Source organism: Clarias gariepinus, chromosome 3 (genome assembly GCF_024256425.1).
Source record: "Clarias gariepinus isolate MV-2021 ecotype Netherlands chromosome 3, CGAR_prim_01v2, whole genome shotgun sequence".
Taxonomy (NCBI): Eukaryota; Metazoa; Chordata; class Actinopteri; order Siluriformes; family Clariidae; genus Clarias; species Clarias gariepinus.
Window position 1 is genome coordinate 29,824,204 of NC_071102.1, and position 27,579 is coordinate 29,851,782.

The 27,579-nt window shown below is 39.3% G+C and overlaps 1 protein-coding gene across 1 annotated transcript in view; it reads right to left on the reverse strand.

Annotated features, from left to right (window-relative positions):
• The window catches only part of nfatc1 (nuclear factor of activated T cells 1), a 48,494-nt gene extending 31,621 nt beyond the window's left edge, over positions 1 to 16,873 (reverse strand). Inside the window, exons 1-6 of the mRNA XM_053493140.1 lie at positions 16,586 to 16,873; positions 14,347 to 15,370; positions 14,051 to 14,210; positions 10,360 to 10,562; positions 8,026 to 8,198; positions 6,413 to 6,553 (exon numbers count right to left, since the gene is read on the reverse strand). Of these exons, the coding sequence (XP_053349115.1) occupies positions 6,413 to 6,553; positions 8,026 to 8,198; positions 10,360 to 10,562; positions 14,051 to 14,210; positions 14,347 to 15,370; positions 16,586 to 16,604 (1,720 nt within the window). The 5' untranslated portion in view covers positions 16,605 to 16,873. The remainder of the gene's footprint in view (positions 1 to 6,412; positions 6,554 to 8,025; positions 8,199 to 10,359; positions 10,563 to 14,050; positions 14,211 to 14,346; positions 15,371 to 16,585) is intronic.
• Between the last annotated feature and the right edge of the window lie 10,706 nt (positions 16,874 to 27,579).

A 27,579-nucleotide genomic window follows, 5' to 3' on the forward strand; every position in this document is an offset into this window, starting at 1 on the left:
AACTATCAGGTTACGTTGAGATTACTAACAGCAAACCAGACTGTCTCAGCTGAATTAGTTTTGAATTGCTTTAATAACTACTGATAGATCTTATTCAGCAACTACAATGACCATACCACGGGCTTGAGAGAAATCCTAAAGGGGAACAATAAATAATTATGATAGTGGTAATTTGAAGTAAATGCAGCCTTAAAAAGAACTACAATTGTGACGGCTTTCAGTAAAGGCAACGTTGTGCTTTCAAGTTTCTTAGGAACATGTTGTTTGTCCTATAGGTTCAAAAGAGAGGAGGGACTATGCAGGTAAGGATATTTATAACTTCTATAACATAAGAGATAATAAGAGCTGACTAATTTGGCATACATTTTACAACATGACATGTAAGTATAAATTGGAAAAAAGTTGAATTTATTATTCTCTATTAATAATAAAATGTAATTGTTGTGGTGTAAGAGGAATAAAACGATTGGGAAACATTGGAGGTGGAGGTTATTGGTTGCTAATCGAAGGTTTATTATTGCCTTATAACAGTACAGTACTGTATGTCTAAAAGTGTTTTATTCCTTAGTTCTTGTGTGTGTTTTATCAGTGTTGTAAACAGCATGTGAGAGGAATTTACGGTAAATGCTAATATGTAGTTGATCTTGTTTATAATAATTTTTATGCTGCAAAATGTTGATTGAATTCTACTCGGCACAATATGCCTTTCCTTCATAAACAAATAGAGGATCAGAGTTAAAGTAGTTAAGCAGATGGCCGGCCAATGAAGGATCCAACAAGTCCAGATGTGAAAGCACTCCTTCTTCATAAGGGAGTTTCTTTGTGTCTGCTTATTTCTTTCTGTTTTTTTCCCCTCTGCTAGGAATCCCCACTGATCCGTAATATACCCACCCACTCACCCGAGCACACACACGTGCACATGTTTTCTGCCAATCAATGGAAAAAGACTGCAGGCTACTTAAAAAATCAACTTTGGCTGAAGTCATACAAAGTCAACAAATGTGTGTGCCAAATATTTTAAGAGCTATTCACGGTTATCGTTGATAGCCATTTAGGAATGCCAACTTAGAGAGATGAAGAGTGAATTAAACGCCGACCTCTTGTTTGCCGCTTATCTTAGACATCAGCTTGGCGGGATAAAAAGAGGGCTAAAGGACGGCCGGAGATCTGATTGCACTCAGATTTTTTCTCTAAGTGCATAGAAGCCAGCCACACACACACACACACACACACACACACCGTGAAGACTTTTGCTGATGTTATCATCAGCATACATGATGACTAAAAGTTGAATGCGTTGTGAGCTGCACTGTACACAAGCCACATATTGACTTACGGAGTCCCTCTTAAGTGTCCATTTACACCCATTTATCTGATTTTATTTGCTCAACCAAAACACTGTGTGGCAGCAGTAGCTGCATTTAAACACACTGATTTTTATTTTGTTTAAAAATCACACAGAGAAAGGACCAGTGTTATATCTGTACCCATTTACTCTATAAACTATATTGAAAATCTGACCACATTTCACTCAAATCGGACCCTTCTCAGACTACACTTAAATAATCTCTGATGTATTTATTTTTAATAATCAGGAGCTTGAAGCATTAAATCATTACTAGTTCATCTCAGTGTTTAAAGCTGTGTAAACATAAGAAGTTAGAGGTTTAAATTTGCCCATTCCAACTTTGCCTCTTTACTGACAAACACAGATAAAATTTTCAGTAAAAGCATGTCTCTGTATTTCTCTTATTTTAAATCATTACTCAAAACCCTTGTAGAGATACATTCCCTGTTTGTGCAGCTGGTATCCTGCTGAATGTCAGTTTGTCTGCTTAGTACTGTGAGAGAAAAATATGGAGGGTGGAAGAGAGATTCCCTAAGTATGAGTCAGACTGTGGGAGATCCCTTTTCACTCAGATTTTAATCAGAGTTTTTCAGTTTGCTGTGGCTTGTCCAATGATGCCCACTCACATTAATCTTCTTTCTAGCATTACGTTCTGCAGATATGACCAGCTAACAAGTTTTACCTCGGAAATATCATGTTTATTTACGCTAACAGCATTCGCCACATAGCTATTTTTACCCTTAACATACACACATGCACCCACACATACACAAGCTTTTGTTGACATATAACATTTGCAGCACTATGCTAAATGCACAAATCTTACAAGATAGCTTTGTTACTGATCTCTTACTGAGAGTTTGACATTAATACTGTAGTTGGCCTTAATAATTATTTCACTTTACCATAACAGCCAAGTTAGTTATCTAGCTAGTGTTTGAGATATCAGTAATGTAGATAAAGTGACAGGCTTGTTAACGTTAGCCCAGTGCTGTGGAGATTGTTAAATTGTTACGTGTAAATAAATTACATATTTTTCGCTAAACAGTATGGCAAACCATACGTGTCAAAAATAATACAAACAGCTAAACCTGTTCGCTATGAAGCTAGTTAATGTTAGGTTACTGTATTTTGTAATTAAAAGCCATAGCTAGGTTCTTTAGAAAAGCTAGCTGTAATTTTTGTTATATTTTGTAAAAAGCAGTAGTCAAGTAGGTTTACTGACAAACTGGGTGGCTCAATTCTAATTGATATACTTTGTAATAAAAAAAGCAAGAATATCAAGAATGCTGGCAAGCTATGATTGTAAGATATGAAGCTAACTTTTATCTTTTGTAACTATAACCAGTAGCCAGGATTTATTAGCGAACTAGCTAGCATTTTACTACACAATGTAATTAAAGCCAATTAAATCCTTAATTTAGATAAAAATAACGACCTTAAAGATTTCTACAGATTCTTTTCTGAAAAGTAAAAGGTAACCTCAATCAGACTGTTGGATGAATTAATTTTTACATTTATTTTATGGGTACATCTTTTTAATAATAATAATAATAATAATAATAATAATATGACAAAAAGAAAAGTTTCATATAACACCCAGGGTTTCTTTCAGCGAGGGAAACCTTTTAAAGTTTTATGTAGAATAATAAAATGGAGGGGTTCTATTTTAGGAAAGTTTCTCAGTAACCCCTCTTTACTTACTATGTTGCCACCAAACACAGGTGCTGGTTTAAGAAAAAGCAGAAATATTCCATGCTGGACATGAAGAAAGAGATAGAGAGAGTGAGAGAGAGAGAGAGAGAGAGAGAGATGGTGCCATGTCTGATCTGCTAGACTGACAAGCGGGAGTTTTCATTCAAGGACTACCCAAAAATCCACAACATGTGCCAGACACAGGGAAGCCCTAAGCACAAACAAGAGGCACACACGTCATCCAATCAGTGGGAGCACATACACCACAAATGAGCTGCTGATGAGACAGTATACCTTAAAAATCCTAACAACATGCAGTTTGAACTATGATGCATAATACTGACTATGAATGTCTCAAAACAAAAAAAAATTATAAAATACAATTCCAACCTCCATTGCAAATCGATTACTTAGTGACAATGTTGTTTGGAGTCTAGACTTTATTATTATTATTATTATTATTATTATTATTATATTATTATTATTTTATTATTATGTTTAGGTGCATATGGTTAACGTTGCCAGCACATAGAACTGCTAATTTCTTAATATTTAATTAAATTGAATGCAATTATGCAGATTCAATTAAAGAAATTGGAACAAATGGTTTAATGCAGCATTATGAAAAATGACTAAAGATACAATTTATAACTTGGTTGTTTATGTAACGTCATTTCTCCTCTAGTCTGTTCCAACCACTCAGCATTCAGGATCACCAGTACACTAATCACCGGCCTGATCATCTGTCATCATCTGCACCTGTTTCTCACTGGTTCATGCCTTAAGTCAGATGTTTGTTTGTTTTTCTTTGTCTTTTTTTTTTAGGCTAAATGATTCAAGTCACTGTGTGGCTTAACAAACAAACAAAAAAAATCATTGCTCTTAAACTGGTGAGGTACAGGGACCAGACTGGAAATGAGAGCCAAAACTTGCCAAATATGAGAGCCAAAACCTGCCAAAAACAGGAAGCCAGGAGAACTATTTCTCAACACTACATTAAAAAAAAAAAAAAAATACAAGAAGGTTTAAAAGCAAAATTTGGAGAACTGAAGGGGTGAGCCAAGACTTTTGACAAAAAGAAGATTGAAGGACCATATGCACACACTGTATATATCTTTCAATGAGTTTGTTTTCGTGTCTGTGTGTGTAGCTCATCCATAATGATTGTGCTGATGTACATAATCGTTTCATCAAAATAAGGTGAGTTGTTGACTCTGTTCAATCACCGAGCTACAAGTTATACAAACTCCAGGATAAATCATCAACATCTTGTGACAAACCATATCATGTGGTTCAGTCTGAAACAGACGTTTATATGTCGTTTCTGGCAGTGTGTAATACACATTTATCTATTAAAAAAATGAACAATGGAGCTAAATCTATTTCTTTCTCAGCGAATAGTTTGGCATCAAACCCCTACTTCAAACCAATTTTTGACTTTTAATTTTTGGGTTGGATTATTAAAGATTGAATAAAGTTGTTGGGTAGTACTGTATTTGTAGTAAGTATAACAAGAAATTGTACTTGTTGTCAAAAACAAAAAATCTGTGTTTTGTTTTGTAATGCATCCAGTGGCTTAGCGTGTCTTTCTTCACAGTTTAAACAATAGAGAGACTTCCTCCAGCCTTGTTCTCGAGGCTGTAGGAAACCCAGCATGTTTACAAGACTCAACTGAGTCCTTTCCTGTCCCTCCTGCTCTTTTTTTCACCAACTCATCAAGGAAATTACTGTTTGTAAACCTCAGGTATCAACAGCCAGGGGCTACCGTTGCTATTTTCTGTATGGAAAAAGATGGAGAGAGCGAGAGAGCGAGAGAGAGAGAGAAAGAGAGAGAGAGAGAGAGAGAGAGAGAGACGGATAGAAAAAAAAAATCAAAACAAACGCCCAGGCACTAGGGACAGTAGAGACTGCCACATTCTGTGTTTGTGCTTCATTCCAGGCCTGTGCAGGCAATGGAAACTTCTGGAAATGTAAATCTGTTGAGTTAAAAATACAGCACATTAATGTGCTCCACATGTGGCTTTCTGGCAGAGAGAAGCATATTTTGACGGCAGAGAAGGGAATGAGGGAGAGAGGAAAGCAGGGAGGTAGCGGTCTGAGGGGTTTTCTTCTTCAAGGGGTGTGACGGAGCGTGCAGACAAACTCTGGTGTCTGAATACACACATACATATAAAAAAAATAGCTTATACTATAAAGGTTACTTTTAAGTCCTGAAGATTTTTTTTGTGACGGGTGTACAAATTTGACATTTTTTCAATCTAAAAATATGTGATCCGTCACATCAAATCAGGTATTAAGTGACTTTTTGGTTGATTTGAGCTATGCATGTTTTCAGATTTCTGGTTCAATAAGCCCTATTTTAATAGCAATTATATAACTTAATATATTACTATATCATGCGGTTGCTGCAATGTAGCCAGCGTTTATGGGCGCAGGTTGTTTACGGAAAAATCTGTCAGAATCCTATTTTTAGAATCACTAAATGAGGATTACGTGACATAATACAAAAGAGGGAACCCTCAGTCTCATTTTTACACCAGGATTTCCCTACTACCCCAAAAATAACTTCACCAGCAGCATGGATTTATAGCAAACAAATGCATGCTTTTCTAATGTTGTCAATTCTGTTGAATAATCAGGAAGTAATTCTGAATTTGCACAAATTTCACCTACAGCGCATAAAACTATGTGCAACTTTCTTTTTTTTCTTTCTGCTCAAGGGAAGAAATGAATTATACATGCATTACATTTATGTCTTTTATATATGATACTTAGATGTACTGAGGTAGTATAGAAATAAACAAGTAAATAAATAAATAAATTTTTTGAAGCACTGGATTCAGAACATTATACAGTACCTTACAAATCTCATTTTAAAATATTGAGCTAAAAATAATTCTATTAAATATTAAGCTTTAATAAAGTCAGGACAGAGACAACATGTCAACTAACTTTCAAGTGTTTTGCAAGAAAACGTATAAATAAATTCAGAAAAAGAAAGTCAGCCAAAAGTCACCTTTTTAAGTTCAAGATGTTGATCTTTTTTTTATTATTATTAACTGTTTACTTGTTTCTGTCTAGGTTTAATTAGATAGTTTGTATTTATTAAAATTAAAAAAGTAAAAAAAAAAAAAGTGAGATATGATTTATCACAATTTTACTATTATATCATCTTATGGCCCATCTCTACCAGCTAATATTTACACATCGTCTTGACTGAATCATGATTTACTTACACATACATACACATTCTCACTCTCACTGTATACCTACATAAGCTAGATAGATTATAATGACTAAGCCTATCATCCCACACATGTTTTGCTCCTGGATGACTTTTAAGTAGCAGAGAGCCTCACTGATTCCTACCTTGTCCTTTCTCCACAAACACCACCTTGGAGTCGGGTTGGAAGTTATGGCCACTAATAAGCATGCGCTCTCCCCCTGTGGCAGGACAGCTGTCCACACTCTGTCTGTCCACAAGAGGCAGCTCCTGTGCCGAACGCTGGGCTAACAACACACAATAAGAAAACATTGAAAAAGATATGATATAGAAATTGGTCAATAATATACAGTAGTGTCTCCTACAGCATGTTCCCAAAATGTGTTAAATGCAGCTTTGATTTGAAGAAAATTCCATTTTATTAATTGATGAATTCAAGAAAACAATGACAATAATAATACAGCATTGGCAATGATGCAATGCAGAATGATCTGTCTGTGCATCCTTAAAACTAAATATGCAAAAGTTGGCAAAATGCAACATCCTAATAAACCTAAATCCTGTACCAATAAAATGCTTAAACCACTGAAAGAGGCTGCAAATGAATCCTGGCATGCGGTCACTTTGCTGTTTCTTATTGCTCCTGTTTGCAGTGAGTACCTGGCCTTGCAGCAGGACCCCTCCTATTTTACGAGCTGTGCTCATTACAAATTAATCCTTCTCATTTACCTCCCAACACATCACTACTTCTGGCAAGCACCAGAACCATTTAAAAATGAAAATCCATGATACGCTTTCTTTTTAATATTCTTGAATGCCACACTCACTTGCTAAAGGTAAATAAAGTATGCCAAACATAATCCGCCTGTAATATAGAGTATATGGTTAGTTACCGTAATAATGTTGGTTTTTCTATTATATTCAGTATTTTTTTTATGCATTCAGGGAAGACTTATACAGAGATGGTTAATATAAATCAGCTAGCGGGTCTAAACTTACTGTGTCTGTTAAAGAAAACACTTATTTTCTGTTAACAAATAATATATCTTGAAACAAACACCACCACTAACATTTTTAAGGAAAATACACAGAAACATCTTTCTAGTCCAAACAGCATCTTCAGACATAAATATAAATTGTATAATATTATTTATAACAATATAATATCATTATTTATATTAATGGTGAGAATATAATATACTGTAATAATTGATGATTTTATAAATTGTTTGTTTATTATTTGGAAGGTATGCAATGAAAATTAGGAAGCATTACCAATAAGTCTTACAGTTTGCTATTGTACCGTATATGCATATTAATTTTAGATCCGTTCCTATAATAATATTTTGTGCTAATAGGATAAACCTATGGTTTCATAATAGTAGGGGAATGTTATTAATAGGCAGATTCTACAGTTCAATATTACAAGCAGTCATCACCGGCTATTCTCCTTTTTCTTTAGTTTACAGTTAAGTTTACAGCAGGATATGTTTTTACATAAACATTATAAGACTTTAATTCAAACTTAATTGTATGGTTCTGTAACCTGTCCTTTTCTGTAATTGTGGACTTTGATTAGACAATGTGTGTTTAGTCTACTTCTTAAATTTTATCTATAAAGATATCTAAGATGAAAAAATTTATAGTGTAAAAAGTCCACCTTGTTTGTGTTCGTTAAATCCGTGAATGTGTTCCCACTTATACCATCTGTTCCTTGGGTATAACAGTTAAACGTGTACAACATTGTATGTTGACTCACAGCATTCGATGGGGTTGGATGCGACCTGCAGGGACACGGTTCTGCCATTGGGCTGGTTAATATGGACGCGGAACACCATCCTGACTCGCGTGTTCTTCCTACCGATATCCGTCTCACCTTTCCGCAGCTCGATGTCTGAGTTTCGCAGCTTTAGGATGCCAGCACAGTCGATTCTTTAATATAAAGAGAACACAACTTTCACAGGTGTAAATCAATCACGTGAAATCCACATGCACTATGGTGCTAGATTATTAATTACTGGAAAGAAATGTCTAATAACCAGTGTGTCTATGTTCTATGTATCGTGTATGCATAAACAGGTGGCCAATCAAATAGCCAACAAACTGGGAACTTACTCTGATATTATTTTAAGTCAATAAATATGTTATTTAATGGTTTGCAAAATCAAATGTACTATATGCAATATGCTGTGGGGCTTGTCAACTGATTCTAATGCCAAAATTTTGACTATACTGTAGATGCCATTTTTACAGCACTCAGCATCTGCTCTAGATTTTATTAGACTCTGTACAGTGGTGGCCAAAAGTACTGTTACAAAAGTGAAATTCAATGTTTTACTGGCATTTTTGTTTAAATAATTAATAATGAATGCCTTTATTCTTCAAAACCTGCTGGATCCAACTGGACATAGAGTCAAAAAAGACTTCTGCAGTCCTCTGGTGTCACTTCCTCAATCCATGTCTGCCTTATTGCTTCCTGAAGATCATGTATAGAAATTTGCTACAAAAGTTCACTTGAGAATTCACCAGTTTTAGCCATTTCTGCAAAGAGGTGAACACCCCTGCTTCAGGAAGTAAAAGTCCTGCCACATGTTTGTTCCATCCATTAACTTAAACGGCTGATCATAATTTGCACAAGACTTCAGCCAGATAGGCTCGAAGTAATTAGTGACTTCACCGGTTTTGTGCACAGGGGGAACTATAATATATGCCATATGTTGGCCTAATACTTTGAGCCACCACTGTACTCTTACTATTAATTTTCCAATTTTCTCTCTGTCTTTTTTTTTTGTGTCAAACACACAGTACAAAAGCTATTGTCAGCTTTGATTATGTTGAATGGTACATTTTGGTAAGAGTAGATAATAATGATAATAATGATGATGATAATAATAATAATAATAATAATAATAATAATAATAATAATCTTTGTCTTTCGACTGTTGCCTTTTAGCGGTCGCCACAGCGAATCATCTGCCTCCATCTAACCCTATCCTAATAATAATAATAAAATACATGTTTATTAATAATAATAATAATAATAATAATAATAATAATAATAATAAATACATGTTTAATAATAATAATACCAATAATAATAATACAATTATCATGAAAAACCTTTAGATCTACAGGAATCTAGTTTACTATTTTATTTATTTATTTATTTATTTATTTATTTATTTTTACAAATTTTCATGAAAATTCTTTAATTCATAATAACCCTGACGTGGCCTACAAGCATTACCACAATGCATAAAATGGTTCCAAATGGCAAGAATTAAAGACAGCTTTTCCCCAGTCTATGCTAAATGCCCTCCAAAAATCATGAAATACAAGACATCATTCAAATATAATACATATAACAACCGTTATATTACTTAAAAGTGGGTGTAGGAACTTTTTCTTTTTGGTCTTTGTGAATGCTTCAGAAGTACGTTGGCTGATGCACAAGCAACAAGCAAGCACACTGGAAGGCCTTCCAACAAGCCTGAAAATGGATACGAGGAGGTTTGGGTTTTATATAAGCTGAGTTAAGTAATCCATCCATTAAATGGCAGGGAAAAAAGTGCTGAGCTGGACGGCTGCTACTGCGAAGCTCACACAGCAGACCCCAATGCCCTGTTAGAGGCTCCCCACACATCCTGAGGCCTCGTGTAACACGAGCCGTACTGCTCCTCAGAGGGAAACCCACTGTGCTGCGGCTCCACAAAACACAATGTGCCTCGCTCTTGCGCACGCACACGCACACACACACACGCACACACGCACACGCACACACACACACGCACACACACACACACAGAGCATCCTGTACCAGGAGCTGAGTAGGTGTCATAAAACTAGCTTTGAATTAGATATAGTTTCTTTCTGTTTTCATAATAATAAAACCAGACTAAGAATTATGTGCATGGTCAATCATTTTTAATACTGTTATTTATGACAAGATCATGAATTTGTAGCCTTTCTAATGCTGCAGATTATCACTATTATAAAAGAAGCATGCAAACACACACGCACACACACACACACATGCACACATATAAAAAATACACCCACACAAACAAATAGAAACACACACAAACATACTCACGTGGCCCTCATGTTGCTCTCGGGCAGGAGTGGAATCTCCAGCACTTTGGTGTTGGCCTGCATGATCTCGTGGCTGGGTGTGGACACGGTCTTGCCTGTGATGCGGTGGACCTGGTAAAAGGCGTGTGGCCGCAGGAGACGGTCGTCTGCCGTCCCGATGAACAGCTGCAGAGTCAGAGGCTCGCTCTCCATGTAGCCGTGAAGCTGAAAGACATGACCCGCTCATTTACAGTTACAGTAGACTGATTTTTAGAAGATTTTAGATTCTAAAAAGTCAGGCCAAGTCTTACAACCTAAACTCTCAGACAAATGACAGTTTCTTGCAGTCTACTGGAAATCAACATGGTCATGCTGTATGATTCTCCCATAACACTGTCAATCTGTGATCTAAATATAAAACACTATTCAAGTTCAAGTTCTTGGCAAAGTTCAAGCTCCATAAAAAAGTGCCGAGCACACCGAGTTCTAATAGGAGGGGAAGAGCTCAAGGTTGTGAAGTTTGTATATTTATTTAAGCGGGTATGTTTAAGCCTGGCATTTCAGTTTAGACAGGCAGAGGCAAGAGCAAAGGAGAGGAAGAGCAAGAGAGAGAGAGAGAGAGAAAGAATCTCCCCACCCTTCATTACATTATCACCTACTATAGGAATGCCAAGATCGTGGGTTCATGACTCGGAGGGCAGACTACCTCGTCCACACCTCCATGCACTGTGATCGGCTCGCAACCTCACATGCTCTGAGATACACGTTGGCTATTGCTGTGTAACAGACAGTGCTATATGGGGAGCTCCGACACGTGTTCTCCAGCAACTTGTAAAAAGTGGTATGTAGGGCACTGGAAAAATATATTGAGAACCATCAGTACCAAGAAATCCTTTAATTAAAAACAGTTTTCAGATTGAAATATTTCAAAGCAAAATGGAAATTCAGGTTCAGGACCCATTTAAGTTTAAGTTCGGCCTCATTTGGGATGATGGAAGAATTATTGTTAGCAGACCGCCTACTTAAAGGCATTCTCCTCCAACATTTGCAGCATATGTGTGATTACTACAGACAATAATGACAATCATTTCACCAAGTTGCTCTGGAAGGATAAACAAAGCGGTAAGCCTGTTTAACTTGCAATCATTTAGAATGAAAGTCTAAGGACAGAATTCTGACAGTAAGGATTTAAAGCAATAATAATAAAAAAAATATTTAAAGCAGACATTAGTAAAGGTCAATCCAGGTCTAATCCAGTATAAATGTGCAAAAATATATTTGCAACATATTTATGGAAAATAGACTTCCAATGTAGAAAGCTTGTTTGGGTTTGGATTGTCCTCTTACAGTACAGTATATATCCCCTGTGTATACACTACTACTAGTTTCATGAAACTGGGTGGGAGCATGGTCATGGGCTGGGTTGCTGGAAAGGGATAAAGTTGCCTGTCAACATTTTACTGGTATATAAGACAAAAATATATAACAGTAAAAAGGTGACAAGATCATGCAGCACAAGTGGATGCTGGCCACAATAGAAAGGCACTAGAACACCCAGTTATTGGGTCCCAGGAGGCAACGACCTGGGCTTCAAAGTCGCCAGATGCCCATCCAATTGAACTCCCATGGGATGCACCAGACAAACACATCCACGAACCCCCCTCCTCCACAATCCAAAGCACCCAAAGGAAATGCTGCCAACGTCCTGAAGCCAGACACCACAGCACACTCCCAGACGTCCCGTGGAGTCCATGCCTCGAGGGGACGGAGCCACCCAGGCGGCACGTGGGAAACTTCATGATACTGGGCTTAATGTTTTGTGTTGTAATGTTATGGCTAAACTGAAATATGTTTCAGTTTTACACATATCTAAAGCACAAATAAAGGCAGTTGAATTTGGGAGAAATTTGAAATTTAATGTCCCAATGTCGGGGGGAGAAAATCATCGTGTGAGGCAGTCATACTTAGAAGTTTTTAGACAGACTGACTGTTCTTTACCACTAAGTTGGTTAAACTGGCTCCTCAATCAACAAGATGTTTGCAGGAAGATAGCCCAGACCATGATATTTTGCTGAGAGAGATGGTTTCTTAAACCAGAGGTATGAAAGAATGTTATAGTGTATAATGTTCTCTTTACAGTCCAGTAAACCAGTTGAAATGCTTACCTGTGGTAAGCATATATACACTACAAATGCAGTAAACTGAGATTCTACTTTGTATACAGTATATTCACAATCATTTTTTCGTGTTGCTTAATGAAAACTTGTGCAATTATTTTGTCATTCTGTCCAGTTATGACAGGGCCAGTCATATGGATTTCCTCAGTTAACAGAGTTAACAGCAAGAACTGAAGCTCATAACTGTGGTCGAACGGAGAAAGTTCAGCCACGTACGTGTAACATCCATTTGATGAATCTTGCGGTTAGACATAAGCTGTGGTCTTTAAAAAAAATCCCTTGAATAAGAAACTGAAGAAAGAGAGAGCTCCAGGATGAATGGTGAGCCTTAGAGGAAAGCTTACGTGGGAGGTGCTATCAAGGCCAATTGAAGAGTATGCACAGCAGAGCGAGCGCGCTCTCTAATCTGGAGGTTTTAACGGGACGGGACAGCCTTGTGTGAGGCTCCCTTGAGAACTCCCCTATCCCACACACGCACACACACACACACACACACACACACTCCTTTTTAGCAGCCAGGGGCCAGGAGCCAGAAACGTGTGTGGTTCAGACTGGCCGCCTCCACTGCACGCTGGCCCCCATGATGTCAGCGCTGCACTGGGAACTTCACTAAACAAAAGGCAGCCTGTGTGCTAGGGCGGAAACTGCGGCGAACGTAAAAAAAAAAAAAAAAACATAGGGGACGAGTGAGAGAAAAAGGCATGCTGGGTTCTTCACAGGAGAAATGTCCAACTGCATGTGTTGGGCATCATTAGCACCTCATGAAGCTGAACTGAGCTGTTCAATCAGCACAGATGTGAAAGTAAAGCATTTAAGCAGATGTGGGCAAGATCTGTGTGTCATTTCTCCTGCGTGTCATGAGTAAAGCTAGGTAGAGTGATCCACGGACAAAGGTTATAAGAGCATTAAATGTGTGTGATCATGTCACAGTTACTGACTGGAAGTTATATTTGTTCTGACCACTATGACTTATGCTCATTCATGATATTTGTCCAAGCAGTAGAGTTCGAGGAGACGGGTGAGTCACAAATGTCTGTTGCGGAACTGACTGGCCTGTGCTGTCGTCAAGACTTTGTGGTCTTGTGTAACATCTGAAGTATTTCACCTAATCCTCAGAGAGTCAGCATTGCGCTATTGCTAAACCATACAGTCAGCTTCTGAACAACCACTGCAGCGATTGCCAAGATAATCATTTGTCTGTCAAGTCTGTCCTTATTTCAAATTATTAGTCCATAAAACAAGTAGGTAAAATATACATCTAATATGAACCAGAGACCAATGGCAGAACTCAGACTGACCAAACACTGATTTCTACTCATTAGTGTGTAATAGCAAAGGGATGTTGCTGGTCTGATTAGTTTACAAGACGACCTTCTTTTGCACAGAAGCCTGTCTGGAAACCAGCCAAGTAGGATTAAAGGATACTTCCAAGGCAGCTATAGTAAAACACTGTTACCATTGCATGCTGCTAAGAGAAAGAAGATGGGACCATAGATGGAAACCAGCACTCAGTAAGAGATCTATATAGATAAATACCTGAACAACGGGATGTCCCCCAGCAAGTGCCTTCACAGCCCCTCTGCTTCCCTCTGTTTCATAGTGAGCACGATGGTGAGATTTAGGCTGGACATCGATCTGTAGGCTGTATGGGCCAGAACTGGAGGGCAGCTGCCAGTCAAGCGCTGGCAAGGATGGGCTAGATAATATGAAAGTGTGATAATAATAAAAGTTATTAGTCTACCAAACTGGTGTATAGCAAATAAAAACCATAAAAGCTGTTAAGGATCCGAACCCTTATACCTAAATATTCATGCAAAACATACACATTTTACCTGGTATAAGTCTTCGGTTTAGACCAGTATGAATGAATCGGTACATCAAGAAAGCTAGTGTAGCCCTCCTTCTTAAATGCCAGCCGTGATGCGGAATAGTCCTCATGACAGAGCTCTGTAGAGCCTGTTTCTTCTCCACCAGGCTCGGTCTTGAGGCTAACAGAAGCGCTATGCTCCATGCTGGTTTTCCTGGTCTTCAGTGGAATCCCCTCTCCGATATCAGTCATTCCATCTGTGCTGAGGGCATTAATGGCTGCCACAATGGCTGAATTGGTGTACTGGTTGGTGTTAGGCAGCCACGTGTCTTCGGTCATGCTGAGGCGAGGTGAGGTTTGTGGAGACAGTCCTGGTGACTGGTTAGGTGAATATGGATGGTACTTGTGAGAGTTGTTACCACTGAAGCTGTACTTCCGTTTCCCACCACAAGGGGAATTTGAGCGGGAGCCACGAGGCGCCGTCCAGCTTTCATCAGTCACGCTGGTGCGTGGAGATCCTGCAGGCGATTGGCGAGGTGATGTGCCCAGGGTTCCAGACAGCAACGAAGAGGAACCTTTGGGCGAGACACATGGTGACTGCCATGGAGAGTTCTGTGGTGAGTTATCATAATTGCATGAATAGCCTGACTCGTATGACGATGCCTCCGAGTGGCAGCTACGTGATGAAATGCTGCTAGCAGGGCTGAGGCAGCTGGGGTCACGGTAACCTTCCACACTAGGCAATGTTAACGTCACAACGGAATTTAAACGCTTTGCTACAGGTGCATTGTTCTCTTCCACCTCATCTTCAGGGAACTGACTGTAAGCTGTGATCTCTATGCGTGGGCTTTCCAGAGCAGGAGCTCCATTGGGGCCAGATGACTGGAAGTATCCCATCGAGCCCATGTCTTCACTGGGGGAGAATGATGAAGGTTGGCTAATAGAAACAGAGATGGAGGGACTGGTCTGAAGGTTGTGGTACTGGGTGGGAAGGCAAGGACTACTTAGTGGGAGGGATAGGCTGATATTTGGCGTGTAGCTGTAAGCATCTGCAGAAGAAAGAAATAGACGATAATTTACTATGTTTTCATATGCCAGGTCCAAAACCATGAACTGGTTTGATACAATTTTATGCTGGTTTAAAAAAGCAATACGGTAACCCATGCTAAGGTCATTGAATCTGCAAAAGATATATATAAGACTGGAACTAAAAATAACCACTCCAAAATAAATTTGCATTAAAAATAAATAATAAAACACACAAAAAAAGTCTAAATCACAGATTATAGTATTTGCAAGTTTATTGGTTACTTAAAATCTTACATTTAGAGTAAAAAAAAAAATGGAGTTATACATGATAATTCAATAGAGACATCCATGTTTATAAGAAAATCATACAAATCATACAAAATGTCTTCAATTTCAGAAAACATTCCACCTTTGAAAAGCTTTAGAGTGTGGATAGAGAAGGTCCACAAGTGGTCTAGATAATAAAAAAAACCCTGCATATTCTCTGCTAAGTACCATAGAGGGTTTTCACTTTGTCCCTCTAATGAGGAGCTTTGAGGTTTACACTTAAATCTACAAGAAAGGGTACCAGGTAGAGCTCCTTTATGAATCTGTTATGGTTAAAAATCAAATCAAAGTTTGAGAAAACTTCTTTTTTTTTTCTAAAAGGTAAAATGTGTGGAACACTTCTTCTCCAGACGGAGACAGGAGAGATTTAGTCTGTGAGAAATCATGCACTGTTGAGTCTCACAAGGGAAATTAAGAACAGTCTCCTTTGAAAGCCAGTGCCACGCAGACCCTGAAACCACAAGCTCCTCTAAATGAAGTCAAAGAGAGCAACAAGCCCTACATCTGAATCACTGCAACTAGGAGGATTTGGGATATTACAGCGCAAGACTAACACACATTGCACTGAGTAATGAAGTGTATATGATAAACGGTTGGCTTTGCCTGAGATAAACATGTCATGTAAATGAATCTCTTTCATGAGGCGATAAGTGGAGCTCTAAGACACATAATAAAACTGTATAACGGTCTGCTTGTGAAGAAGGAGCCACGCCCACCCGAACTCAGCTCCAGTCTCCTTCAGTAACCTTAATCAGACAACGCCTTTTACTGGTTTACATGGGAGGAAAAACGGCTCGGATATTTTTATATGAAGTATTTAAGGATGTTAATGAAAACATATTCTCACCATGCATAATAAATAATAATAAATGATTAAAATGAATAAATAAAGTTAAATGTTCTACTACCTTCATCTGCTGATTTCATGCTTCCGATCGCTTTGGTGAAAGTTAAACGTCCAAGTTATATATATCTCCAAAAACTTGGGTGAAAAAAAAAAAAAGTCAGTTGTCAAATTATGTCATACAAAACGCTGTCACGAAAACGTGCGCATAATTTATACTTATTCCAAATCCCAAATGAAGATATGTGCCTTAATAATTAAGCTTTGCTGCTGTTCAAAATCCAGTTGCGTCGTTTTAATGCAGGAGTTGTAAATGAAGTGCCGGGCTGCTCGGGGTCTTCGTGACGCACTAGCTCACGCGGTGAGGTCTCCGCTGCTTTACAAAGCCGGGAAATACCTCCGCTCGGTAACGCCCCCTGTCTGACGTCACGCCACACGTCTCAGCGGACCGCGAGAGGGATTCTCTCCAGTGTTGCCAGGTGCACGCTTTTCCCTCCGAACAGAGTTGATTTGTGAACTTGATGGGCGTCATTCTGATGGACCACCAGACCTACACATTTTAGTGTTTCCTCAGCTGTCAGTATATCTGATTTACCTAATTAGCCTTTCCTGAATTGTAGTGGGTGTGATAGATCAGGGAAAACACTAAAACGTGCAGCCTGGTGGTCCTCCAGGACCAGGGTTGAGATAAATAAGAACAATATTAAAGGATTTAGGCGTTTGAATGTTAAAGGCATAGATGTAATTTACAGGAGATGGAAATTTATAACCTGAATAACCAAAACTGACCAGTACAATCAATCAGTCAATCAATCAATCAATCAATCAATCAATCAATCAATCAATCGAGTAAAGGTGCAGACCTCAGGTTTTCACAGAATGTGACAGTTTCTGTTAAACAATACCACCAAGTCTGCAATAGGACAGGTTTTTGATTCACACTAGGGAAATTATTTAATTTTTGACAAACTGCTACATACATCTTATTGTACAAGTTTGATACATCAGGCAAAGTTTTAACATTTAATGATACCAAAAAATCAGCCACAATAAATATTTACAATAATAAAAGTAAAATTCAAAAACAGTTGACTTATTTAACTTTAATTACAATAAAAATCTATTATGTACCCTCTGATTGATATTTGATAATATGATGTTTAAAAAAATACTATTTTAAGTATCAAAGTAATGGCCAAAGCATTTTTTTGGTATCCACCAATAGTCTCTGCTTTTTCAAAAAATAAGTGATTTATAATCATATTTATAATCTCTTGTAATTGATAATAATCTACTTTGCTTTGTTGCCTTTTCAATCTTTTCATTTGTCCAAACCATTTAATGGTTTTACTCCTAGATGGACATGTAGATAGACGTGCTACAGGAACAGTACAATACAGTTTTCTTTTTTTTTTTTTTGACAATGTATTTACTTATATCCTAATTAGCTATAATAATAACAACAACATGTAACTTTAACACTTAAAATGTAATTTATTATCAACTATAAGAAATAATTATCAACAAATTTTTAGATTATGTAATTACAAATACACAATCCAGGTGACAGGATCATGTACACCCAAGAATCTGGTCTGATCCAACAAAAAAATCCATTGCAACACAAATCATTGAAAAAAAGTAACTGTTGGATGATAGAAAGGCACCAGAACACCCAATGCACGACTGGCCCAGCAGGGAAAGCTGTTGACCCAGGTTCTAAAATTCCCACAAGACTTGTACAATTTATCAGGTAATGCCCATCATGGCTGAGGGATTTCTTTAAGGTTTAATATATTTTTGTACAGCTAAGATCTTCTTATCCAAAAGGGGTGAAATGGCTACAGGCTTTCATTACTGCAAAAGTGAAACCACAATTGATATTTGTTTATACACTAAGATGAACGAATGAAATCAGACTCTTTGTGTATATAATTGAACACTGCTAGCCCCCAAATGTGTCTCCCTGTCAAAAAAAATGGTTTCACACTAGAACTCCTTCAGGGAGCAACAAGAGCATACAATATGCACAACCCCTTTAAGCCCTGTTTGCTAAGAATAAACTACATACAGTATAGCTACAGTATACTATATATAACTGGTGCAGCTAGTAGACCCACACAGTTTCTCATGTCTTTATAGTATCTATTTGGGTTTCCTTAGGGTGTCCTTAGGGTTCTTTGCTTGCTTTTCATCTCCAAAAACATGCCAGTAGGTCGTTTGGCTACCCAAGAACGCCCTTGAACAAAATATTATAAATGTGTGTGTCCATGTGTGCACAGGATTGCACTGAGGTCTTGTCCAGGTTGCATTCTTGTCTTGCACCCAGTGTTCCCAGACTCCAGATCTACTGTGACCCTGACCGGGATAAACTGTTACCAACTATGAATGAAAGAACATATTTTATATGTGCACTTCTGTTGCTATGCAGAATTTGCCAGCCTTATTATACCCTATCCATAGCTCCGGCACAGACTAAATGTCATTAGGGCAGTGGAACATTCTCTCTCTGTGTCAATCCTGAGTCCCTATAATGGTTTATGACTGCAGTTGCTTGATAGATTTAGGACTAAAATTGCCTTAAACAAGTTTATTACCAAAGTCTCTATAAATCAATGAACGGTTAAAATTGACTTCATGTTAACTAAAACACAACTCCTATTATAGTTGCACATTTGACCGTATATCACACAGAGGGTATTTATTTATGGTCACTCTATCCAGTATCATCCAGATGATTTGCTTGTTGTAATTTGTATATTTATTAATTGTCTGTAAGATTATGGAATGGTTGGCTGCAAACAAAATTTCCTTCAAGGTAATATAGGATAAACGTGACTGAGGATGAGTTCTCATTAGGGATGGGTTGCTTATTGGGGATAAATGAATAAAACTATAAATGTATTTATATTGCATTTATATTTCAATACATTCCTAAATATATATCAAGAATATTCCTGAAAAGTTGATTAATTATCCATCAGCATATGTGTCCGGTTATCATAATTTTCACCATTTTCCACTGATAGCCTGGAAATGTAAAAAAAAAAAAAAAAAAAAAAAACAATCTTGGGGGAACATTGTTTTTGTGAGTTAACGGAAATTGCACTGTGTATAGCATTTTAATCAATAAACTTGTTTCTTAAATATGCAATATAAATAATTTTGACTTGACCGCCTTGGGCCTGTGTGTAGAGTTTACAAGTTCTCCCCAGGTTTCTTCTTGGTACGTTGGTTTCCTCCCACAGTCCAAAGCCATAACAGATTAGGCTAATTGGCATTCTCATCCGGTACCCCACCTTGTGCCCAAAGTCTCCTGGGATAGGCTCCAGGAACCCTGTAATCCTGTACCGGATAAGCGGTATAAAAGATGAATGAATTAATATTTGAGGGTTCCAGCTTGCTCAAAGGGATGGTTTCTGGTAGAAAAACACTCCATTGCAGGGTTAAACATACAATAGTTAAACCCTTCCCTAGAGGCCCAAGCCACCTCTGAAAAAAGTGCACTTACACAATGTGTCTATTCATTCACTATCTACAAGGAGCACTTTATCTTTATTCTCGTGGTTTGACTCTGTGTATTGGAAGTCTATACTGGGAAAACTGGACATGAAGCAGGAATAGACCCTGGAAGAAATACTAGACTGGTGCAGTCCAGTAGATGTAGCTACAAAATTGGTGAACAAAATGAAATGTCCTGTTGTATGACACTGCTAAACAATGCAACACGTTTGCAAAGATATCCATGATGTTTAAGTTTTTTTGTATTTAGGTTTGGAGGTCATTTTACACATATCTGGCAACCTTGATTCTCCATATTTGCAGATGGGCGCGAGGAAGTGACTGCTTCGGGAAAAGACAACAGAAAACGAAGAGCAAAACGATAAGACCAAGCGCCCTGAAATAGTGAACTGGTGTAAAAATATGCTTAAAAAAAAAATATATATATATATATAAATATATATATACTTTTTTATTAGTACTACCATTTAAGGAATGCCGGAAACCGGTGCGTTGTGAACGACAGTCCGTCGCTTAGCAACCGCAGTGCGTCGGCGTGGCGGATAAACACAAATACTGCCGCGCTCTATTTTGAGACTCGGCAACGTTAGGAAACGAAATACAAAAGTCATGACTGTGTGAGGGTCAGACATGTCTCTTCTGTCTACAGAGGAGCTGCCAGAATCGTTAGACTCTTCATCAGACTCACTTTGTCTCTCCAGGTTTAGGAGGAATTTACGACAGAGTTTTATTTTAAACGGTTACCGCAACAAACAAAAATAAAATAAAAAAAACCTGCTGAGTCTGCAAACCATTACAACGTACTAGATCTCAATGCTTTGATTTGGTCGGGGATATCTAAATAAATTCAATAATAACTTTTGCATCAAGCTTATTGTTTTATCATTCATATTAATAATGTTGTATTGTATCTTGGTGGCTTAGTGCTGTCGCCTTGCACCAACAGGCTTCAGGTTCGATTCCTGCTTCGTGGTCCGTGTGCATGGAGTTTGCATGCATCCCTGTGTCTGGTGGGTTTCCTCCTGGTGCCTCTGGTTTCTTTCCACAGTCCAAAGAGATGTGCTCAATCACTTACTCACCGTCTATACCGCTTTATCCTGTATTCAGGGTTGCGGGGGGACTTGAGCCTATCCCAGGAAACTTAGGGCACAAGGCAGAGTACACCCTGGTACACCCCATACTCTTACTGGCACACACACACAACGGGTAATTTGGGAATGCTAATTAGCTTAATCTGCAGGTCTTTGGACTGTGGGAGGAAACCCACCAAGCATGGGGAGAACATGCAAACTCCATGTACACAGAGATGGGAATCAGACCCTGGAGGTGCAAGGCGACAATGCTAACAACTACACCACCCATGCCGCCCCCAAGACATGCAGATTTGACTTATCGGCGTTCCCAAATTGCCTGTAGGGTGTGAATGAGAATGTGACGTGTGTGCCTTGTGACGGATTGGCACCTTGTCCAGGGTGTACCCCGCCTTGTGCCCCAAGTCTCCTGGAATAGGCTCCAGGCCTCCTGCAAACATGTATACTGGGTAAAGCTGTATTGCATCGTTACATCGATCCTCAGTATTTAACTGACATTCAAAAAGTCACCGTAAATCCAGAGTGTATCCCAAGAACTCTAAGCATGATGCACACGATCACTCTCTCTCTCGCTCACCTATTCCCCTAATGGCATGTTTGGTACAAAGACTGTAATCTGAGTTGTACTAAGTATTGAGCTTGGAGCTATGTGCGCTGTACCATCATCACACCCTGTATTCCTTAACAGTTCCAGGATGCAAGTTGATTGTTACCTCAAAATTAAGGCAAACATAAGAGAATCAGACACAACACACTGAACTCACATCTCCAGGGTCCTATTCTGAGCTCTGTACAAGTCTCAACCACAGGTTTCATCTGGGTTCTCTGGTTTTCATCCCATCAGCCAAAAATACTAAACACTCCAAATATGCACCCAAATGTGTCTAAAATGAGGGCAGTTTTAATAAATGGACACCTTGTTTTTAAATATAAAATGTGTATTGCAAACTATATACAGTACAAATCATACTGACCTTGATTTTGTTGGTGAGCAAATAAATGCACAGAAATCGATATGGGTTAAAAGGTAAGGCAAAAACTAAATATTACAACTCTAGCTCCATTTAAAGTTTTAAACAGTATTAAAACCTGTTTGAAAATCCAGTGTCAAGAGGATTTTCAGTCTGGTTCTTTTTAAGAATTCACTGTCACGTCTGGCTCGTTAATTAACCCATAAGAACCCAGACCTATTTTTCCTTTAAGAGAAATTATGGGTGACAGACCGAATAGAGACACATGGCATTATCCCTGATTATTTAAGGGTTAAAAGTCCTATGTGACCTATGTCACAGCAAGATTTAAAAAACTAATATTTTCAAGGTTAAATATAAAGATAAGATTTTATTAAATCATAAATATTGTTAAATGTGATTCATTTCAGCACCAAAAACAGATTTTTTAAATTAGCTAATTCTGTTACATTTGCTACTTAGGAACACCACTATTTTTAAAATTATGTCATGGGTACACAAAGTCACAGATAGTCACATGACTGCACCAGGATGTACAATAAATGTCACTTAGGCACTTCATGAGTTAAAGTTAGGGATAAAGATGAATAAGATAAATGTATTATTAATAACTTTCTCAGAACATGTAAGGGATATGGTGCCACCGTGAGTTGTACAAATGGATTCTAAAAAGCTGTTTTGTGACCGTGTCTATCCTTAAAAAGAAGTGCTATATATAATATATTAATCTAAATGAATGGAAACGGTTAATAATGTGACTGACATTATGGATTCATCCAACAATCATTGGCAGCACAAGCATGAAGGCTTTCATCGTGGGGACGAAATAGCAACGTCTGTCCACCTCTTCTGGCATCCTCTCTCCTGTCACGATGAAAGACCCGCTCACTGTGTTGACCTCATGGAAACCTCACGCCCATAGGCGAGCGCCCTAATTGGAGCACTGGGACATGTGTTTCTCCCTGTCCTGTCCAGCTATGTGAAACTGAACCGTTTGCTGCTGTAAACACTTCTCCTAGTTTCTGGTAATAAATAGCTCCAGCCTACGCTGATTGACGAACATCCGTTCCTGCAACAGGTCGAAGAGTCCTCTTAACGCAGTCGCATGCTGCCTTATTTGCCAAAGGAGAATTACAAGAGTTGGCTTTGCAAATCTGTATTGTATGTAATGGCATGAATCGTTATATTGATCGGTCCTATAAACCTGGTTTAGCTGCCTGTAGGGCTCTGTGGCGGGGTTGTCGTGGTGTTATTGCAGGCTCAGATAGACAAACCAATAGGTTTGCTGCATATGAGATTTGTGGCAAATTATTTTAAGAGCTATAGCAGCCATCTGCTTAAAAAACAAAAGCCACGCTGATTAATTGAATCGAATTGAACTGAAAGATTTGTGGCTTTTTTTTTTTTTTTTTTACTTTTGTGCTATAAAAACGTACGCCATTTACATGAATCTTTTTCTTTTCCTACAATGATCTAAGTTTTGAGGATTTTTGATTCCACAGCTGTATTGGTCTAAGAAATCCCACAAACATATATTATACAGCATTTCAATCATTAAGCGATCGTTAGAGTTACGGAATGCACACTAATGGCTTGAACCATTCAAAATTCTTGCATTTTTAGAACATCTGGTTTGTCTCTTGGTGCTAGATGAATGATCCCCATAATGACATTTTGCATTGGATTCGTGCAGTAGTTTCATTTAATGAATCATAACGTATCCCTTTTGTGTTAAGTTTACTCTTGGGAATTTGACACTTTTTCCCCCAAACCTTTCTCAGAGAAAATCTCTTTTTAGAACCAAGTTTAGATAAATTTTTTTTAATATAAACTAATTTTACATGATTGAATGAGCATGGCATTATATATGAGACTGATCAGTAATGGAAGTGGGGCAGTATTTACTTAAGTGCTTGATGCTCAGGGATGCTGATCTGGGGATCGGGGGTTCGAGGCCCAACACTACGGAGATGCCAGTGTTGGGTCCTTGGTCAAGACTCTTAATGCTATGTCACATACAAATGCCATGGTCGAAGCAGGTTACAACAAATAGAGATCTTGTAGATAAAAAGATCGGATATCACAACCTCTAGGATAAAAAGGACAAATCGAAAACAGCACATCTGGAAATGTTCTATACCTCTAATACCATTAACGTAAACCATTAACTATTGTTCTGGAAAATGACTCAACTTATCTCTTTGACAGATTCAGAAAGATTTAAGCCATTAACGGCCAAATAAACAGAATATAATTAATTCTACTAACAGCTCCTGTAAATAACACCTTACAACCCACTGTAGCTGTGTTTAGTGTTAATGTAATACCCGGGATTTTTTTCTTTATTCAGCATTTATAAAAGTTTCAGTAAACAAACAAAAAACAAACAAACAATCAAGACAACACTGAACATGATAGAAATAAATAGAGATAATACACTGAACATGTATATTTTGTGTAACCTCAACTCCAGATGTTACAGATGTTGAATGAACGTCGTCACGTCCAGAAACTGTCGGGAAAACGTCTGCTGCGCTCATACAGATGCTATGAAGGGTGATGCATTGCATCTGCAAACGATGTGTCAGCGATTCGGAAAGCTGTTAAAATAAACCAATACCACATTTAACCTCTGTGAGTGTGTACGGCTCTGATGTCATGTGCATACTCACCCACGTTTTGTATCCCACAGGTCAGCCTGTGTCTATAAGCATCAGGTCTGTTTTGAGGCCCGGTGTGCTGGAATGACGTGAACTGGCCCACGTGCTGATGAGAAACATTGTCCTTTCTCTCCTGCAGTCCTGCAGAATCTTTATGGATGAAATCAGGAATAACGAGAAGGGTTAGTCGGTAGCATCATTGCTTTATGCAGCAAAACTTAAAGAGAAGTGGAAAATCTAAAATAAAAAAAAAAAAAAAAAAAAAAGAATTACACCCAGCTTGCATTTTTTTTGACATATGTATTTATTCATGCTTGAGTGTAATCAAACATGTTATTTTAGCTACTTTTACAATGTGACTCATGCACCTATGACAGGACATGTTTAAAAATAAATTGTGAGAAACGTATAAAAAAAGGGCTCAAAGTAGAAACAGTAACGGCAGTATGAGGAGCTTTTATACAACGTTCCCCCTCCTCTCTTTACACAGCCTTCCTGTCTCCACTCAATGCTCTCTTTGACTGCGGCATGGTGACGGAATCCCCAGTCTGTTTCCTGTTGTGTAAAGCCGCTGCCAGGAGACAGTGGCCGCTGTCCAAGAGGGAGGGGATTCTGGGATAGTACTGGCTCCCCTGGGCCCGGTGAGCAAACAGTGGGTCTCGGCAGGCAGCTCCACCATGGGGCCTATGCGCCAACACTAAATCAGAACCACAACACAGAGAGAAAAGCTCTGGGAAAGTGGTTAGAGTCAGGATTGTGGAGGTTATATTTCTCAGCACTTCACTCAAAAGCACACTTTTATAGCAGTAATGGCGATTTGTAATAACTGGTAGCACCACCTCGCTCTGCAGCATTAACTCCTACCCAATGTGTAACCAGATCAGGATGTTTACACTATAGACCAGTAGAACGAGCTTCCTGAAGATTCATGGATCAAAAATAAAGCCGTATAGGAGTCTGCCAGCATTTCAACCTAATATTTATCCACATCAACTGTAGCATAAAATGAATTACCGCAAATAAAAAAAGCTCAACATATTTTCCTGGACAGAAAAAAGAAGCTGACTGTTATCCATGAATCAGTATACAAATTTGGGGGTTGATATTTATTACTAGCGTTTAAAAGAACAACAACAACGATGTAAATTTTTTTAATGCATTACAGTGAAGTGCATGGCATGAAGGTCTGAGATTGTGTTTATTAAGTAGGTTTCAATTGCACACTCATAAGCATGTACTAAAAAAATTACAGCGCCATCTGTTGAATTCTGAGATGAACTGAATAACTAAGTCGATAAAAAAAAAAAAATACAAGTCTTCCATTTAAATTTCAAGGTAGCATATCTTCCCGTGGGCCAATTGCAATAAAACAAAGCCTATATGTTAACCAAGCTCAACCAAATATACCTGCGAAAACCCTATTAAAATTTGGTTAGTAGTTTTTACGTGATGAGTGCCCAAATAAACAGCAAAAAATTCCAATAACCATCTTAATGTGTTCTATTACTCATCTTACATTCATTTTTTCGCAAATATATTGTGGCGTGGGCAGGGTTTTGATGGGCTACCATCATGCTTTGCGGGAGGGATTGTTTTGTGTTCACCCTGTTGGGAAAAGGTGTTTAAGTTAGTGGCTTCGGCCAGAGGTGTGTGTGTGGTAGAGGTGTGTTTTATGGAGGTTGGATGTGATTGTCTTGGTGTTTACTTTCTGAAGAGCAATAAATTACTCCCAGCCATTTGCATTGGACAGCAAAGTAGCTCACTCGTCTCTCCAAGTTCCTGCGTGGCGGTGAAAATCGCTACATTTGGTGTCAGAAGTGGGATGGAGAGAAGCGGGTTGAAGCGCACCCCGGAGGAAATCCGGAGGATTCAGGAGGGTCGCCGAGTAGCAGAGCGGCTGAGAAGGAAGAAAACCCTCCCTGACGGGGCCAGCGCGAGCAAGGAGCGGCGACCGGAGCGGAGCGGCGCGCTTCGGGTTCCGGCGCTGGATTTCGGAGGGGATTCCTCCAGCGACGCAGCGCAGGAGCGAGCTACAGCTTCGAGCGCCGCCAGCCGGCGAGGCGACATGCAGCTGCGCCTGCCCGCCTACAACGGCGCCGTCGAGCCGCACGCGTTCCTCGTCCAAGTGGAGCTAGCCGCCGACTACGCGGGTTGGTCCCCGGCGGAAACCGCCGTCCGGGTGGCCCTTTCGCTGGAGGACCTCCGGGCTGATGAGCGGAAGGACTGGGCGAACCTGCGGGAGTCGCTCCACTTCCGGTTCGGCACGGGTGAGCGTAGGGAGGCTGCGTGCGAAGAGCTAGCGACTCGCGAGCGGCGCGCCTCCGAGCCACTGGGGGCGTTTGCTATGGACTTAAGATCTCTCGCGCGCCGGGGCTACCCAGAATTTGAGCACGCCCAGCAGGAGGAGCTAGCTCGTCGCGCGTTCCTTCAGGGAATCCGGCCGTTACGGCTGCGCGAGCACATCCGGTTAGTGGCACCGGCTTCCCTCTCTGAGGCGCTGCGCGAGGCCGAGCGCGCCGAGCCCATCATGGCTGAACACCACGGCGGAAGAGCGGAGCGATCTCCCGTGGCTTGGGGCCGCGCGGTAGGTGATCCTAGCCGGGGATAGGGCTACCCGTCGCGGCTAGGCCTCGACTCAGCCTCCGAGTTTCCGCGACGACGCCGAGGCCAGGGACCGTCGGACTACAGCTGCAACGTTCTTCGGCCCGAGGACAGCGTACCCCAGCAGCCGTTAAACTAGCTCCGGGGGGCGCTGAGGGGAAGCCGCCTCCCACAGCCGTTTTTGTTTCCCCAACTGCTGGATGTAACTTCCGG